Below are 15,412 nucleotides of genomic sequence, written 5' to 3' on the forward strand. Positions count from 1 at the left end.
TGTTAGAACTATTGTTAGGGGCATTCCTGAGGTGGGGGTGCCTTAGCAGCAGGAGAGCATTTTTTCTTAATTTTAGTGGTGAAATCCCTGAGTTTTACCCAAGGCTAATCCAAGCTAGTTTAGTATGGGGGTGAGCTGCGTCCCCCAGGCCTACATGAGGTTGGTCAAGGCTAGGTTAGTATGGGGGTAAATTAAGTCCCAGGCCTACAATGTGCTTAACTTTATGCAGGTGAATAGTTCCATTGACTTCCATAGAACTACTTGTCCTCAAGCATGTGTTTATGTGTTTGCAGGATCAGGGCCATAGATTGTAAACTCTTGAGGGCTTTTCCATCATCTGTGTTAGTTTAGAGAACAGGACAATCGGTCCCAATCCTGATTAGGGCATTAGGTCACTACCATAATATAAATGATAGGCTGAAAATATAAAATCACCCAGAGGTCAGGAAATACAACCCTAAAGATTCCAACAGCAAAGTTAACTTGGATGTATTGTGAATTTTATTCCATATCAAGTTTTTTAGAAGGATATATTAACATACACACTTAACTAGAGAAAGAGTACTGGTGAATCTTATGTATATGAAATGAAGGTATTGCAACTGTGCCCTGAAAAGTTATTGTGTGAAAAAGCATGGTGGGATTCTGTGTCTGTTTCTCAATGACTCCAGTTGAATGTGGTCAGTTTGCAAATAAAAAGATGTCTCTTAATTGCTAACTTTGCAAACCCATCCCAATATTTGAAAGCCAATCAGATTTATTTCCATGTCATACTTCACCAACAATAATCTAACTATTAATCTAGGTCCTTATGAGGCCTTTATCACTATAGTATCTGAGCACGAGTAAACCCATCCTAATACAGGTATATTGTTGATTGTAGATGTGATGTAACTGAGATACACCCTTGTTCTAGGCCCTTTGACCTAGGTAAAAGGGCAGAGTGCAGGGGCTATGAAAGCCCCAGACCCAGCCAGGGGAGGATTCCCCAGCACAGAACCTCAGAAGAGAGCCCTAAGGCTGCACTCAGAGTATCTGGGGGGCGGTTGGGGGCTGCTGGGGCTGCAGTACTCAGAGCTAAGAAGATTCCAAGCAGCCCTGCAGCCCATATGGCAGCCTGGGAAGGCTGTGGTAACTTAGGACCTGTCTTAAGTAAAACAGCTCAAGTTAATACGTTCCCTTTACTGCACTGGAGCTAGTGTAGCACAGAACAACCACACTGCAAGGCAACAGTGGAGTTACATGGAGTCATTTGATTAGCTGATGATGAGTTATAACTCGAGCTGTTGCATCTCCACTACATTATTAGCTCAAGCTTCAACCCACCCCACTAACGGGCCAGCTATCTCCTAGCTCGAGCTTAAAGTACCAGTTAACTCAAGCTAGAGATTTTTGTGGGTGGATGGGAATCAAGCTAGGGGTGACACTCAAGACGCACCCTCAGACAGTCTCCTAGGACTGTCTATGTTATGCCAGGGGCCACAGAGCTGCCTCGGATTGGGAGGAGACAAAGATGGCACAAAGCACCATAGGCCCACCTCCTTCTGGGTTGCAAATACTGTGCTGTGCTTTTAGAAAGGTCAGCACATATTCTCACCCTTTATGCCCAAGAAAGCAGTCAAGACCCATCACATCCCTGGCCTCTTTGATTCTTGCTACATTGCCCTTGGTATTCTAAATAATTATTCTAAATAATGTCTAAAATCCTTTTTAGAAATGGCATCACTGTTTTTAAAAATGCCTGTTGGTAGTGGTTATTATTATTATTTTATTGTGATTAATGTTTGTTTGATTTTTCGTAAAGAAACACAATGACAAGTACAAAAGGGGTAAATGACTTACAGCTTGTTAAAGTTTCGAAATACAGTATGCTTCATGGGATCTGCAATACTAGTATGCAAGTTTACAAGTAAACAGTCACAGCAATGAATAATTTTGCCTTTTTGATAACATCTTCTGTTCAGGAACAGTGGGCATAATACTAAAAAAGAGAAGCATTAAATTAATGCCAAAAAGTTAGTGTGTTTTTATGGAAACATACCTATTTAAGAAGAGCATATTACTCTCTTCTTACCATCATTCAACTCAAGGAAAGGCTCCTTAGAAACAAAATGCAGGATTATGGTTTTGGGTATTGCTTAGGTAATGACATGACACAGTAAACCTAGGAAACATGGGTGCTATCTAGTGGCCACCAAGTAGCACTGTAACTTCTTTCTGAAAAAGAAAACTGCATCGTGTTGCTAAAAGAAACAGTAAAATGCAGTGTTTCACTAACATTTTCTGCTAAGTTGGCATTCTAACCCGTAGCTTCTTGAAAAAAAATGTACAGTACTGCCTCTTAACTTGAATTGTGCTTATCTGACTGAAGGAAAACAATCAAGGAACCTACAGTCCTCTTTGCTCATATTACAGTAGCCCTCCAACGTGCCAAACAGGATTAGAGTCCCATTGTACTAAAAATATACTAACTTAGAGGAGGACAGTGTCTCCCTTGCAACCTAAAATATCCAGTTAAAAAACCAGAAAAAGGGTGGTGAAAATGGGATCAAGCAATTTGATCAAGGGGATGATGAGCATACCTTTTGTTCGTTCACTTTCTCCTTTTTATTTTATGCATACACTTATTCAGCACGTCACTTGCTGTATCACCAGTAGTTTGGGCGCAAAACATAGAATCTTTAAAATCTAAAGCAATAGTAAAGTAATCATACTCACCATAAGGCTCACATCAATAATGGTTCTGATTTTTGGTTTCAGATAACATGTAGAAAATAAAATAAACCTGCCTACAATGGGGAAACTCAACAGCCTGAGAATTTCCTTTAAATTAATTAAAAATTAATACATACATAAATAAAATACCCTACTTCAGACAAATATGGTGAACGGTAGGACTCTCTATTCCCCTCTGGTCTATTCAATATCCATTTTACATATGTGCTGGCTGCAGCCACGATGCCTCTATCTTCAACAACTGGGGTGCCTCCTCAAGTCCTGAGACATTGCAGAAATTACTTGAAGACCTAAAATATCCCCTGAAGCCTGAGCCTTAAGCCAAAAGCCTGGAGTTAGGCAGGTATAGTAAAATGGAGATTTTGTACTTTGAATGCAAATGTAGATCATGATACTCAGTACTCCTCAAAGTGCTATGTACTTTCTATAACTAAAATAGCAGGTCCACTGTTTTACTTTTTTATGTGTAAAAAATGAAGTACTTACCGTTTTAGTGTTTTTCATTTTTTTCAGTAACAATTATCGCTCATTTGTTTTGCTTCACACACTGTTATCATAAAGCAAGTGGCAAGACTTTAGAAAGGTGTAAAGTTGTCTTGAAACTCAAAATATCTAAACTGAAAAAAAGTAAAGAAAGCAAAGTTAGCATGTGGGCTATAGTTTTAAGCCCACAACCTTTGAGAGATTGAATTTAGAACAGAAAAAGATTCCTGCTATAATATCGATAGACTGGGGGGGAAGAGTTGAGACAGGCAATACAAAGATATGCTGCATAATTTACATTTTTTTGCCCTGTATGGTCCTAAAACTGTTTACAAACTTAAACTGAAATACAAACTAAATGTAGGGATCGCTTCAACCAGCTATGAAACACACTCATTTTGGGGTGGAATGTCACAGCACTGTTAGCAGCAGTGTCAAAACAGGATAGGACCTACAGAATGCCATATCCATGTATCTGTGATACAATTTGTTAGCACTGTGGCACCAAAGAAAAAGACGCTTGAGAAATCACGTCAACTGTAGCAGAGGAGTACATAGGAGGAGATTATATTTTAAGTCTGACAGTGTGTATCCAGTGCTTCTCAAAGCGGTGGTCGGCAGACTGGTGCCAGTCCGCGAGCCATCAGCTGCCGGTCTGCGTGCACATTGGGGGAAAAAATTGCCAGTCCCCCACATCAGATAGCTTGAGAAGCATTGTCCTAGAGGATGTGGAGTGGCAGTGGAAGACAGTTCAGGAATGGGAGCTAACTGCTCTCCAAAATATTCTTGTACCAGCTCACAGGAAATGAACACAGCCATTATTTACCAGATAGATGTTTCCTTGAAATCCACATTAAGGTTCAGGAGGAATGTTTATATTGTCCCTCTCAAAATGGCAATCTTCTCCCATTGTACTCAATGAGATTAAGGCCCCAGATTCCCTATGGGAAGATGGTTAGTTCCCTGTGTTGTGTGGAGGCAGAGATACTCAGTACCATTGTGAACAATGAGGGAAAGAGAGAGAGAGAGACCCTCATCAAAATGGCCACCAACTGGTGAGTGTTGTAGTCCCTGTCCTATTGAGAACCATAGAAGATAGCAGACATTTTGAAAAAGGGCTTTTCTTTGTAGAGTTCTCAGCAGTACAACACTGTATTCTTCAGCTTCTGATGGAGAGACTTTCAGTTATGAAGAATAGGAAAAAATTAACATCAATCCAAAAATAAATTATTCAAATACACACTTTCTCAGAGTGTTAACTCTATGGGAAGTTAATGTGTATGGGAAGTGTGTTATTTCATTACTGAGATTGTGGGTGAGGTGAGGGTGAAGTCTAGCACCAGATACTAAATTACTTTATGTCCGTTTGATTCCTAAACAAATCAACAGCTTTACTTGTAAACTCTTAGAAGTTTCATTCTATGCTCAAACAAGAAGTGTGGTAAATTTGGGGAGGATACGCAGCATTGTTCGTACAAAGCAAAGTTTGGATTCCTGCTTTTAAGTACAAAAGAGAACTCAGCCTTAACTATGGAGTCACTACTAATACCTCCGTAAGGCAGCCGTGGCATCTTGAAACAGCACTGACTGTTGGGTTAAGTAATCTGCAGATGAGGACTCTTGACATGTGTCCAGTCTCCCTCATACCACTGAGCCACTACCGCCAAACAAGTAGATAGAACAGTCATTAATAGTGTAATTACAACTTGATCTCTTCAAATATGGCCTATACACAAATGTCAGTTAATTTTAACTGCCTGAAAAGTTGAAGCAACTGCATTAGTCCTTTCTTAAAATCATTTGAGACAAAGAAAAAACTGATGCAGATGCTATATTTCTTAAAGGATCAAATTTTAATTAGTCTTAATTCAAATTAATTAATTAATGGATTCACTTGTAAATTTTTAGAAAATTCATGTTATACTCAGTAAATGCTGTGAGTTAGGGAGGATACACTGTAGTTCATGTACAAAACAAAGATTGAATTTCTGTTTTATGTGCAAAATAGAACTCAGCTGAAGCCTCCATAGTGAACGTCCTGTCCTTTCCCTTCCCTCTCAACAACATGAATAACCCTATCACAAATAACACAGGTTTTAATAATTATTGTTAAATAGGAAGTTGTCCCCTTGTTCATTATTCTGTCACTTTTCTTTCTGAGATGGGTAAGAGCAGAGTGACTGACTATTTTATTAATGACAGTTAAATACTCTTCTATGTGTAAATTTTGACTGAATGTTTTTGCCAGTGTCTGGAAACAGATGACCTTTGCTGTAGCCTACCAAAGTGCACAGTGGTACAACACTATACCAAAGCATACCTTTGCCTCTTCATGTACGTTCATGAACAGTCATGAGAGTTGTGTTCATATGACTGTATCTCGGAGTGTTTTCTCACCGTTTCATGCGATGACCCCCAGGTTTGGTGTAGGAAAATGACCTATTTAAAATGACAGGTAGTTTCATAGTGGCTTCTTAAACCTTGGTCTGTCTTCTATGGAAACTAGTCATCAGAAGTAGGAAAAGAGTTAGACACGGTGTGCAGTAATTTGGAGACAATTTTGATATAATGTATTTTAGTACCACAATTTATAACTAAACTACTTCCCCAGAAGCAAATGAATAGAATTTTATTTTAGTGTAGGATTCTTTTGTTCCTTTTTTAAGAGACACTGAATTTGAAATCTAGTGAGTTTCAAAAAGATGGCTTAAAAGTACCTTCAGGTTTTACAGCCATTACCCTCTCCTCTGATGTTCCCATACCAATTTTTGTGGTTTTACAATCACATTTTTCCTATTTATTCTTTCCCCTGTTGATGTGTGAAAGATCCACAAAAACAACAAGGGGAACTGACAGAGTGTAGTGGAAACACAGCAATTGACTACACACTAACTGAAGTGCTCTCAGATGCACAAAGTAAAAATACTGGAAAAATTTAGAAGAAAAAATATTTCTTAATATATTTCAGTTGCAGTAATTTTAACTGAGACTTGTAACACTGCAAAAATACAAAAATGTAATTTTCTTAATTTTAAAATTTTTTATTTCTGTAAAATAAAAAAGTAATGAATAAAACTGACAAACAACAGCAAGCAAATAACAAGACAAAGTTAACATGAAATTTAGGTAGGTCAAGCAGGAAACAAGAAAGAAAATGAGCAGGGGGGGGAAAGAAAGATATAGGCAGAATATAGAGTAGGGTAATTTCATAACTTCTTCCCTAGATTTTCAGTTAAGTGAACATTATCATTTACACAACTGGTTGGTTGGTAAAATTTGCAGAATGAGAAGGCATAAAATTTTGTGACATGGCAGAGTATAACTGCTAATTTGTACAGTCTTGATATTTCAGGCTTATTGAATCCAATAGTTTTTAAGTTGACTATGTCCATTCAACAACATGGCTTCCCTCTTTCTAAGGAAAATAGTTTTTTTTTAACTTTTTTTAACGCATGTGTTGCATTAAAGCTCAAGTCTGACATTTTTTTACTTGAGAGAGACAAGGTGGGTGAGGTAATATCTTGTATTGGTCCAACCTCTGTTGGTGGAAGGGATAAGCTTTTGAACTTCACAGAGCTCTTTGTCAGATCTGGAGAAGGAAACTAAAATGCCAGAGATAAAATACAAGGTGGGACAGGTGGTTAAGCATAAGAGGTTCACACATGTTGCTTGAGACCATTTAAAGTGAAGTAGGCAATTGGCATATTTGCAGTGGTGGGAGAGTGGAGGGTTAATAGGCAGCAGGGTGTTACAAATTGTTGTAATGAGCCATAAAACAACTTTCTCTGTTCAGTACATAGTTTTTACTGTCCAGCAATTATGACTTTAAGGTCCAAGGCTTGTCTTTTGAAGTTGTAGTGTACGTTTCCTTTGAGAACAAGGACTGAAAGGTCAGATATGGAGTCATCAGTTTGTGAAAAGTGTTTGCCCATCGGGTGATGTGGTGTTTTTGTCTTGTCTTATTTTTCTGTGTGAATTCATTTGAGAGCATAGTGATTGTCTGGTTTCACCCACTTTGTTGTTGTTGGGGTATTTGACGCACTGGATGCGGTACACCACATATTGTGATAGGTATGAGTAGGACCCATGGTCTTCAAAGGTGTGTTGTGGGGGTATTGATCATCATACCAGTGGAGATATTTCACCAGGTTTTGCATCTATTGGTCTGACAGGATCTGGTGCCACTTTGAGTTGATGTGTCCCCTGGTCTGTGGGAAGCTTGCTTGTGATGATGAACTTGCTGAGGTTGTGGAGTTGTTTTAAGGCCAGAAGAGGGGGGTTGAGAAAAAATTTCAGGATGTGGTCCCCATCAAATATGGATTATAAATGTTTGATACCTGATTCTAGTGTGGGTTTGTAGGTGTACTGAAGCAGTTTCTCCTCAGGTATTTAGGTGGCCCATTCCATGATGTGATCTACTTCTCCGGTGCAGTCTCCTTGTTTCGTGAAGGCTGTTTTAAGTGTGTATCCCAGACTTTCTCTTCAGAGCATATTCTGAGGCATCTAAGTGCCTGGCAGTAGCTAACAGATTTCATGGTGCATTTGGAGTGGTTTCTGGATCTACGAAGGTAAGTGTGGTGATCCATGGATTTAGTTGTCTGTAGAGTTCCATTGTTGAAGGTTGTGGTATCCAGGAGGTTGATGCTGGTGTGGGAATGTTCTAGAGAGAGTGTGGTGGTTGTTGAAGTTGTGCTGGAAAACTGTGAGGGAGTTTAGGTCGTCTGTCCAGAGGATGAAAATATCATCAACGTATCTCAGGTATATCACTGGTTTCATGGTGCATTAACTTGTGAACGAAGGTGGAAGCCAGAAATGAGATCATAACCTGGCCTCTTAGCTGTTAGCAAATTCCCTTCTCAGAAGCATATATCCCTCTCTCTTTTTCAGACAGCTGAAGTGGCACTGGCCAATCTGAAGAATAAATATGAGAATGAAAAATCAATGGTGACTGAAACCATGACCAAACTGCGAAATGAATTAAAGGCTTTGAAAGAAGATGCAGCAACCTTCTCATCCTTGAGAGCGATGTTTGCAACCAGGTAAGGGAAACTGCCTCATAGGCTTCTCTCCTGCTCAATAGTTGAAAGGGCAAGCCTATGATGTGAGTAAGAGAACATTCTCCCCTACATGCATTTCTTCTCATGGTCTTGATGCGCTAATATGTGGATACAAAAACTGCTTTCCTCAGTGAGAGAGACAAGGTGGGTGAGGCAATATCTTTTACTGTTGGTGGAAGGGACAAGCTTTTGAGCTTTCTGCAATAGCAGAGCTTTGTTGGATGAAGGAGAATGAAGTTTGGAATGCAGACTCTGCAAAAGTTTCAAGCTTCCAAATGGCACCAAGCTGCATGCCTCTGAAAATAATGCTTTTAAGTGGCAATGCCAGTACAGCCTTGGGTAAAGTGTGATAAATAATTATATTAGAGCCCTGTATTTGGATTTGTATTCTGTATTTGGATTTATACTCTGTTTTTTGAAGTGGAAAATAAACATTAGATTTATGCGGCTTTCATTCACACTCAGAAAAGGCACACAGTGATTCTGCCATGTAAAACCCTTCACATGGCTAAACTCCATCTTTGTCCTTGCCATCTGATTTATTATTTACCATTGGGAAAAAAATCTATAATTCTCCATCAGTATGGCTCTGCTATAACCCAGCACTGATGATTATCAGGTTACTGCAATTTCTCATTGCACTGTAAATTATTATTTTCTACAGCTGGCAGTATTTCATTTATTATCTTCTCGTTCATAGGTTTAAAAATGTCACACACCTTCTGCAGTGAATATTTCAGTTCTTCCCAGCAGGAGCATAATTAATCACATATTGTCTTTTTTTTTTTTTCTTTTTTTTTTCTGAAAGGAAACTTTCATTTTTAGCTGGTTTCTTAAAGGTGACCTGCAAATAATTGTTTTCGAAAGATCCAACACCTGCAGCAGTCTGTGCTGAATTCCCCCAAGTAACCAAAGAAAGAGAGATATATTCAGCACTTTATGGGATTAAATCATCCTATTTTCCCCCTCTATTCTGACACCACATTTATTGCAGGCTCTTGCTTCATGTAGCACCCTATCATTTACTAATCCAGGAGTTCTCAAACTGGGGGTCAAGACCTCTCAGGGGGTCGCAAGGTTATTACATAGGGGGTCACAAAAGGTCAGTCTCCACCCCAAATCCCGCTTTGCCTCCAGCATTTATAATGGTGTTAAATGTATACAAAATAGGACTGTCGATTAATTGCAGTTAACTCTCATGATTAACTCAAAAAAATTAATCACAGTCTCAATTGCACTGTTAAACAATAGAATACCAATTGAAATTTATTAAATATTTTGGATGTTTTTCTACATTTTCATATATATTGTAACTGAAACCAAAGTGTATATTATTTTTATTACAAATATTTGCACTGTAAAAACGATAAATAAAAGAAATAGTATTTTTCAGTTCACCTCAAACAAGTACTGTAGTGCAATCACTTTGTTGTGGAAGTGCAACTTACAAATGTAGTTTGTTTGGGGTTTTTTTTGTTACATAACTGCACTCAAAAACAAAACAAATGTAAAACTTTAGAGCCTACAAGTCCACTCAGTCCTGCTTCTTGTTCAGCCAATCGCTAAGACAAACAAGTTTGTTTACATTTACAGGAGATAATGCTGCCTTTTTCTTATTTACAATGTCACCAGAAAGTGAGAACAGGCCTTTGCATGGCACTTTTGTAGCCAGCGTTGCATGTGCCAGATATGCTAAACATTTGTATGCCCCTTCATGCTTTGGCCACCATTCCAGAGGACATGCTTTCATGCTCATGAGGCTCATTTAAAAAAAATAAATGTGTTAATTAAATTTGTGACTGAACTCCTTGGGGAAGAATTGTATGCCCCCTGCTCTGTTTTATCTGCATTCTGCCATATATTTCATGTTCATAGCAGTCTTGGATGATAACCCAACACATGTTCGTTTTAAGAACACTTTCACAGCAGATTTAACAAAGCACAAAGAAAGTACCAAGAGATTTCTAAAGATAGCTACAGCACTTGGCCCAAGGTTTAAGAATTTGAACTATCTTCCAAAATCTGAGAGGGATGAGGTGTGGAGCATGATTTCAGAAATCTTAAAAGAGCAACACTCCAGTGCGGAAACTACAGAACCCGAACCACCAAAAAAGAAAATTAACCTTCTGCTGGTGGCATCTGACTCGGATAATGAAAATGAACATGCATCGGTCCATACTACTTTGGATTGTTATCGAGCAGAACCTGTCATCAGCATGGACACATGTCCCCTGGAACGGTGGTTGAAGCATGAAGGAACATATGAATCTTTAGCACATCTGGCATGTAAATATCTTGTGATGCCGGCTACAACGGTGCCATGAGAATGTCTTTCAGGTGACCTTGTAAACAAGAAGCGGGCAGCATTATCTTCTGCAAATGTAAACAAACTTATTTGTCTGAGTGATTGGCTGAACAAGATGTAGGACTGAGTGGACTTGCAGACTCTAAAATTTTACATTGTTTTAATTTTTAAAGCAGTTGTTTCGTACATAATTGTACATTTGAAAGTTCATGATAATGAGATTGCACTACAGCATTTGTATTAGGTGAATTGAAAAATACTATTTCGTTTGTTTTTTACAGTATAAATATTTGTAATAAAAAATAAATATAAAGTGAGCACTGTACACTTTGTATTCTGTGTAGTAATTGAAATTGAAATATTTGAAAATGTAGAAAACATCCAAAATATTTAAATAAATAGTATTCTATTATGTTTAACAGTGCGACGAATCGCGATTTTTTTAATTGCTTGACAACCCTAATAAAAAACTGTTTTTAATTTATAAGGGGGGTCACAGTCAGAGGCTTGCTGTGTGCAAGGGGTCACCAGTACAAAAGTTTGAGAACCATTGCACTAATCTAACCATATTATATGCACAGTTCCATACAGGAACTTTTCTATAGTAATTAGGAGCCAGATCAACAGCTGGTTTGAGTGAATGTAGCTTCTATGACTTCACTCCAGAAATGCATGGTTTTGTATAGGTTTTAAAAATCTGTTTATTAATCTTTTAAAAAGCACACTTTGTGAGGTATACATAGATGTAGGCCATTCCAGTCCGCAGCAGGGACCTGAGGAGGTTGTGGCATCAGTGGCATAAAGCAGACTGTTTATCATGTGGAACATGAGCCAGTAATTTGTATGTGGCTGGACTTTGAGAAGCTTGAGAAAGGAAGTGTCAAGGTAATGTTAGGTTGTTGGAATACTGAATGCACCTCTTTGTCCCGCTTGGGATAGTGAGCATACATTTCTAAACTCTGCAGGATTTAGGGGATGATCCAAAGCGTATTGGAGACAATAGAAGTTTTTCTGCTAACTTCACTGGGCTATATGTCAGGTCCTTAAAGAATATAGGTATTCTTGTAAGTCATCTTTTAAATACTAACTGAACATGAAAAATAAAGTGGAAACTGTCCATCAGGATATCAACAAAAATAAAAGAAAGGGCAAGTTACAGATTCTGGGACTTTCTTCCCCTTTTAGGATATGGGTGATTAAAATTGGTAAGCCCATTTACCACTAAAGAGAGTTACCCACATAAATCTCCTGCTTATTGATAAGGGAATAAACCCCTGTATTGTGATATGAATTACACCCTTTCGCTTTAAGTTCATGCATGAACGTACTCTTCATGCTTCTCTTGTTTTTAAGAATATCCTCTTCTCCCATTTGCTCCTAACATGCTAACATAGTTTTTGTGGTGCCAATTTTAGGACCCTATACTCGTAAGGTTTTCCTTGCATAGAGCACAGTATCAAGATGCATTAAGATGTGATTTAAAAACTCCTCCATAGCTGAATGTGTGGACTATAGTTTTTTTGACATTGTCTCCACTTCACAAGTAACAATGCAGAAATATTTCAGTAGATCCAGAAATGATTAGTGGTACAACGGTTGCTACCCTATCAATCCAGCAGAAGTTACACAGAAAACACCTTTGTAAATTATTGCTCTCCTAGCAAGACAGCAGTAGCTCATGGTGCTCTGATTATACACCTTGGGCTGGATTCACAAAGAAACGTAGGCAGGGTGATGGTGAGGGTTGCACTGTCTAACTCTGAGGCGCCTAGAAAATGGCTGGGATTCACTCAATTAGGGTGAACTGCAAAGAATGGGGCAGACAAACCCCATAGCTGGTGGATATTCTGATACTTAGATTTACCAAGCCAGCATAAAACAGCTTCTTAATTACCTCGTTAGTTATTCAGAAGTCAATAACACAGTCCCCTTAAAGTACCCAGCCTCAGGCCTCCATCCAGGTACCCACGTCAAATATGATAAAAATCATATTTCATCATATAAAGAAAAGATTCTACCAGTCCCTGAGAATTGGACACATTACCTCCCACGTTATTGAATATTTTAGATCTTGCACAAATACACACATACAGCCAATTCTAATTAACTAAACTAAAATTTATTAAAAAACAAAAGAGAGAAAGTATGGTTAAAAGATCAATATACATATAGACATAAGTTCAGTTATTGAGGTTCAGATACATAGCAGAGATGACAGGTTTCAGAGTAGCAGCCGTGTTACTCTGTATTCGCAAAAAGAAAAGGAGTACTTGGGGCACCTTAGAGACTAACAAATTTATGTGAGCATAAGCTTTCGTGACCTACAGCTCACTTCATTGGATGAATTCAGTGGAAAAAAAAAATGAATGCATCCGATGAAGTGAGCTATAGCTCACAAAAGCTTATGCTCAAATAAATTTGTTAGTCTCTAAGGTGCCCCAAGTACTCCTTTTCTTGTAGCAGAGATGGTGAGCTTAGTGGTTGCAAAGCTTTCCTTTAGAATTTAGTTCATAGGTTATAGTCCAATGTCCAATATCCTATTCAGGGGAGACCAGTCAGCACTGGGATCCCAGCCTTGTGTCTTAAGCTTCCCCTGCATTGAAGCGTCAAGCAGATCTGAGATTAACAGGATCAGGACAGAAGGATCTTTTATACAATTTCATGTCGTCTTTGACAAGTTGGAATCCCTCAGAGAGCAAAAGGTAATTAGGATGACTTTCAGAGTAACAGCTGTGTTAGTCTGTATTCGCAAAAAGAAAAGGAGTACTTGTGGCAGCTTAGAGACTAACCAATTTATTTGAGCATAAGCTTTCGTGAGCTACAGCTCACTTCATCGGATACATACATGCATCCGATGAAGTGAGCTGTAGGTCACGAAAGCTTATGCTCAAATAAATTGGTTAGTCTCTAAGCTGCCACAAGTACTCCTTTTCTTTTTAGGATGACTTTGAAGGAGGTCCTCCACCAGTACTTAGCAATACGAGTTAACATAAGGCAATTTGCTTGTTCCTCTACCATTCACAGATGATTTGCTATACATTTCAAAGAGAGATGTATACAGAGAGATCCTGTGTTTACAATTAATTTAAATGCTAGGATGTTCTTTTGATCTCTGAAAAAAGAAAAGGAGGACTTGTGGCACCTTAGAGACTAACCGATTTATTAGAGCTCTAATAACTTTATTATGCTCTAATAAATCGGTTAGTCTCTAAGGTGCCACAAGTCCTCCTTTTCTTTTTGCGAATACAGACTAACACGGCTGCTACTCTGAAACCTTTTGATCTCTGAATTATCAAAATACAGCATAGACAGGGACTGTTGATTACCTTGTCCACCACTACCTATAATATATATATATATATATGTAATGTAAATACACAAAAACACAAACATTCTTTCCCCACATGTCTTTAAGGGTTGAATCTAAGTCATTTATTTTGCAGGAAGTTTAACCCTTTCTGGCCATGCATCACACCATGGAAGGGCATTGTTGTGGCCACTGTAATCAAGGGATTGTTTATCAAAATCAAATGCCTTTTACTGGCATATAGTTTTCCTATATGAGCCTAATTGTATAGAGTAAAAACAATAAAATATGGATGACACTATTGCAGCCTGATCTATTTGGAATTAGGCTCCATATGTCTGTTAGAGTTAACTAGAGTCATGAGTAACATCACATAGAGATGTGCATCAGTGTTTAAAAATTTCACTGTATGAATTATAGAAGGCAGTGTTGGTTAAAGGTAGTGGCACTGTAGTATTCAAAAAGGTTGTGTAGTATTTTGTGGGTACAGACAGTCATAAAAAGTCAGTGTGTTTTTAAAAAAATTTCACTGCAGATCATATGTATCAGTACATTTTTTTGGTTCTGCTCTGCTGAAAATGTCCCCTCTCCTCTCCCTCCCCCAAAATCTAAGGAATTTTATATTTAAGTCGCTTTTTCCAAATGCTCAAATGATGCAGCAAGTCATTGTCCCCTATTTTGAAGCACTGTTTGTCTAAATAAAAATTGCTACTCCAAACAATGTACTGTGGGCATCCATTCAAGAAAAAAAATCTGTCTGGAAAAAATGGAAGAATGTGAGATTTTTCTAATCGCGACTCTGTTGTAGCATAACCTTAAGCATGAAAATTCAGTTGTGTAGTCTGCTGTTCAAGAAAAGTAGAGTGGTCCCTATGGCAACCCTGCATCACATGATTCCTGTTTCTGAGTCCATAGTGCAGGAATGGCAGTTCTTGAAAGAAGAGAATATTTATATTATAAATATGGATATTAAAATGATTTCTTCCGTTTTATAGTATTTGCAAGGAGAGTGTTTTTTTCCTCTATGAAGTACACTTCCCTGTTTTGTAGGGAAACTTTTGTTTGTTCTGGTGCTCTGCTGTACATAATCAGATATACCATCTTTGTGGTGATGCAGCATTTTAAATTCATGTCTTCAAGGGGGAAACAGCAGTCCTGTTCCTCACATGGATGCTAAAGGGGCAGATCCCCCATCTGCCCCCTCTCCCCTGCCAGGAGCACATGCTCCCCACAACTCTAGATCTCCTCCCACCCACCCACAGGGGAAGATTTGATAAAAATCCATTTCCTGTTCAAAGGAGGATCCGTTTCCCATGCTCTCCTAAGACAGTTGTTGTTTTGACCTTTGCATGGATTTTTGCAAAAGTTAGGGAGTCAGTTAAGATCAGATAGGCCACGTTAGCTGAGTGTGGAAATATTATGTGGTGGTGGGGAACAGGCTAGATCTCTTAACTGGTCATCTCCAGACATTCTAATGTTTGGGTTTTTTAAAGGTGAAGAAGTTTTTTAAGTGTAATCATGTTT

General features: G+C 38.4%; 1 protein-coding gene across 9 annotated transcripts in view; it reads left to right on the forward strand.

Moving 5' to 3' along the window:
• Positions 1-15,412, forward strand: part of BICD1 (BICD cargo adaptor 1) — a 260,014-nt gene that overhangs the window by 194,289 nt on the left and 50,313 nt on the right. For all 9 annotated transcript variants that reach the window (XM_073321652.2, XM_078850128.1, XM_073321711.2 and 6 more), the window contains exon 6: positions 8,107-8,258. In XM_073321652.2, the coding sequence (XP_073177753.2) occupies positions 8,107-8,258 (152 nt within the window). The remainder of the gene's footprint in view (positions 1-8,106; positions 8,259-15,412) is intronic.

This window comes from Lepidochelys kempii, chromosome 1 (assembly GCF_965140285.1).
Source record: "Lepidochelys kempii isolate rLepKem1 chromosome 1, rLepKem1.hap1, whole genome shotgun sequence".
Taxonomy (NCBI): domain Eukaryota; kingdom Metazoa; phylum Chordata; order Testudines; family Cheloniidae; genus Lepidochelys; species Lepidochelys kempii.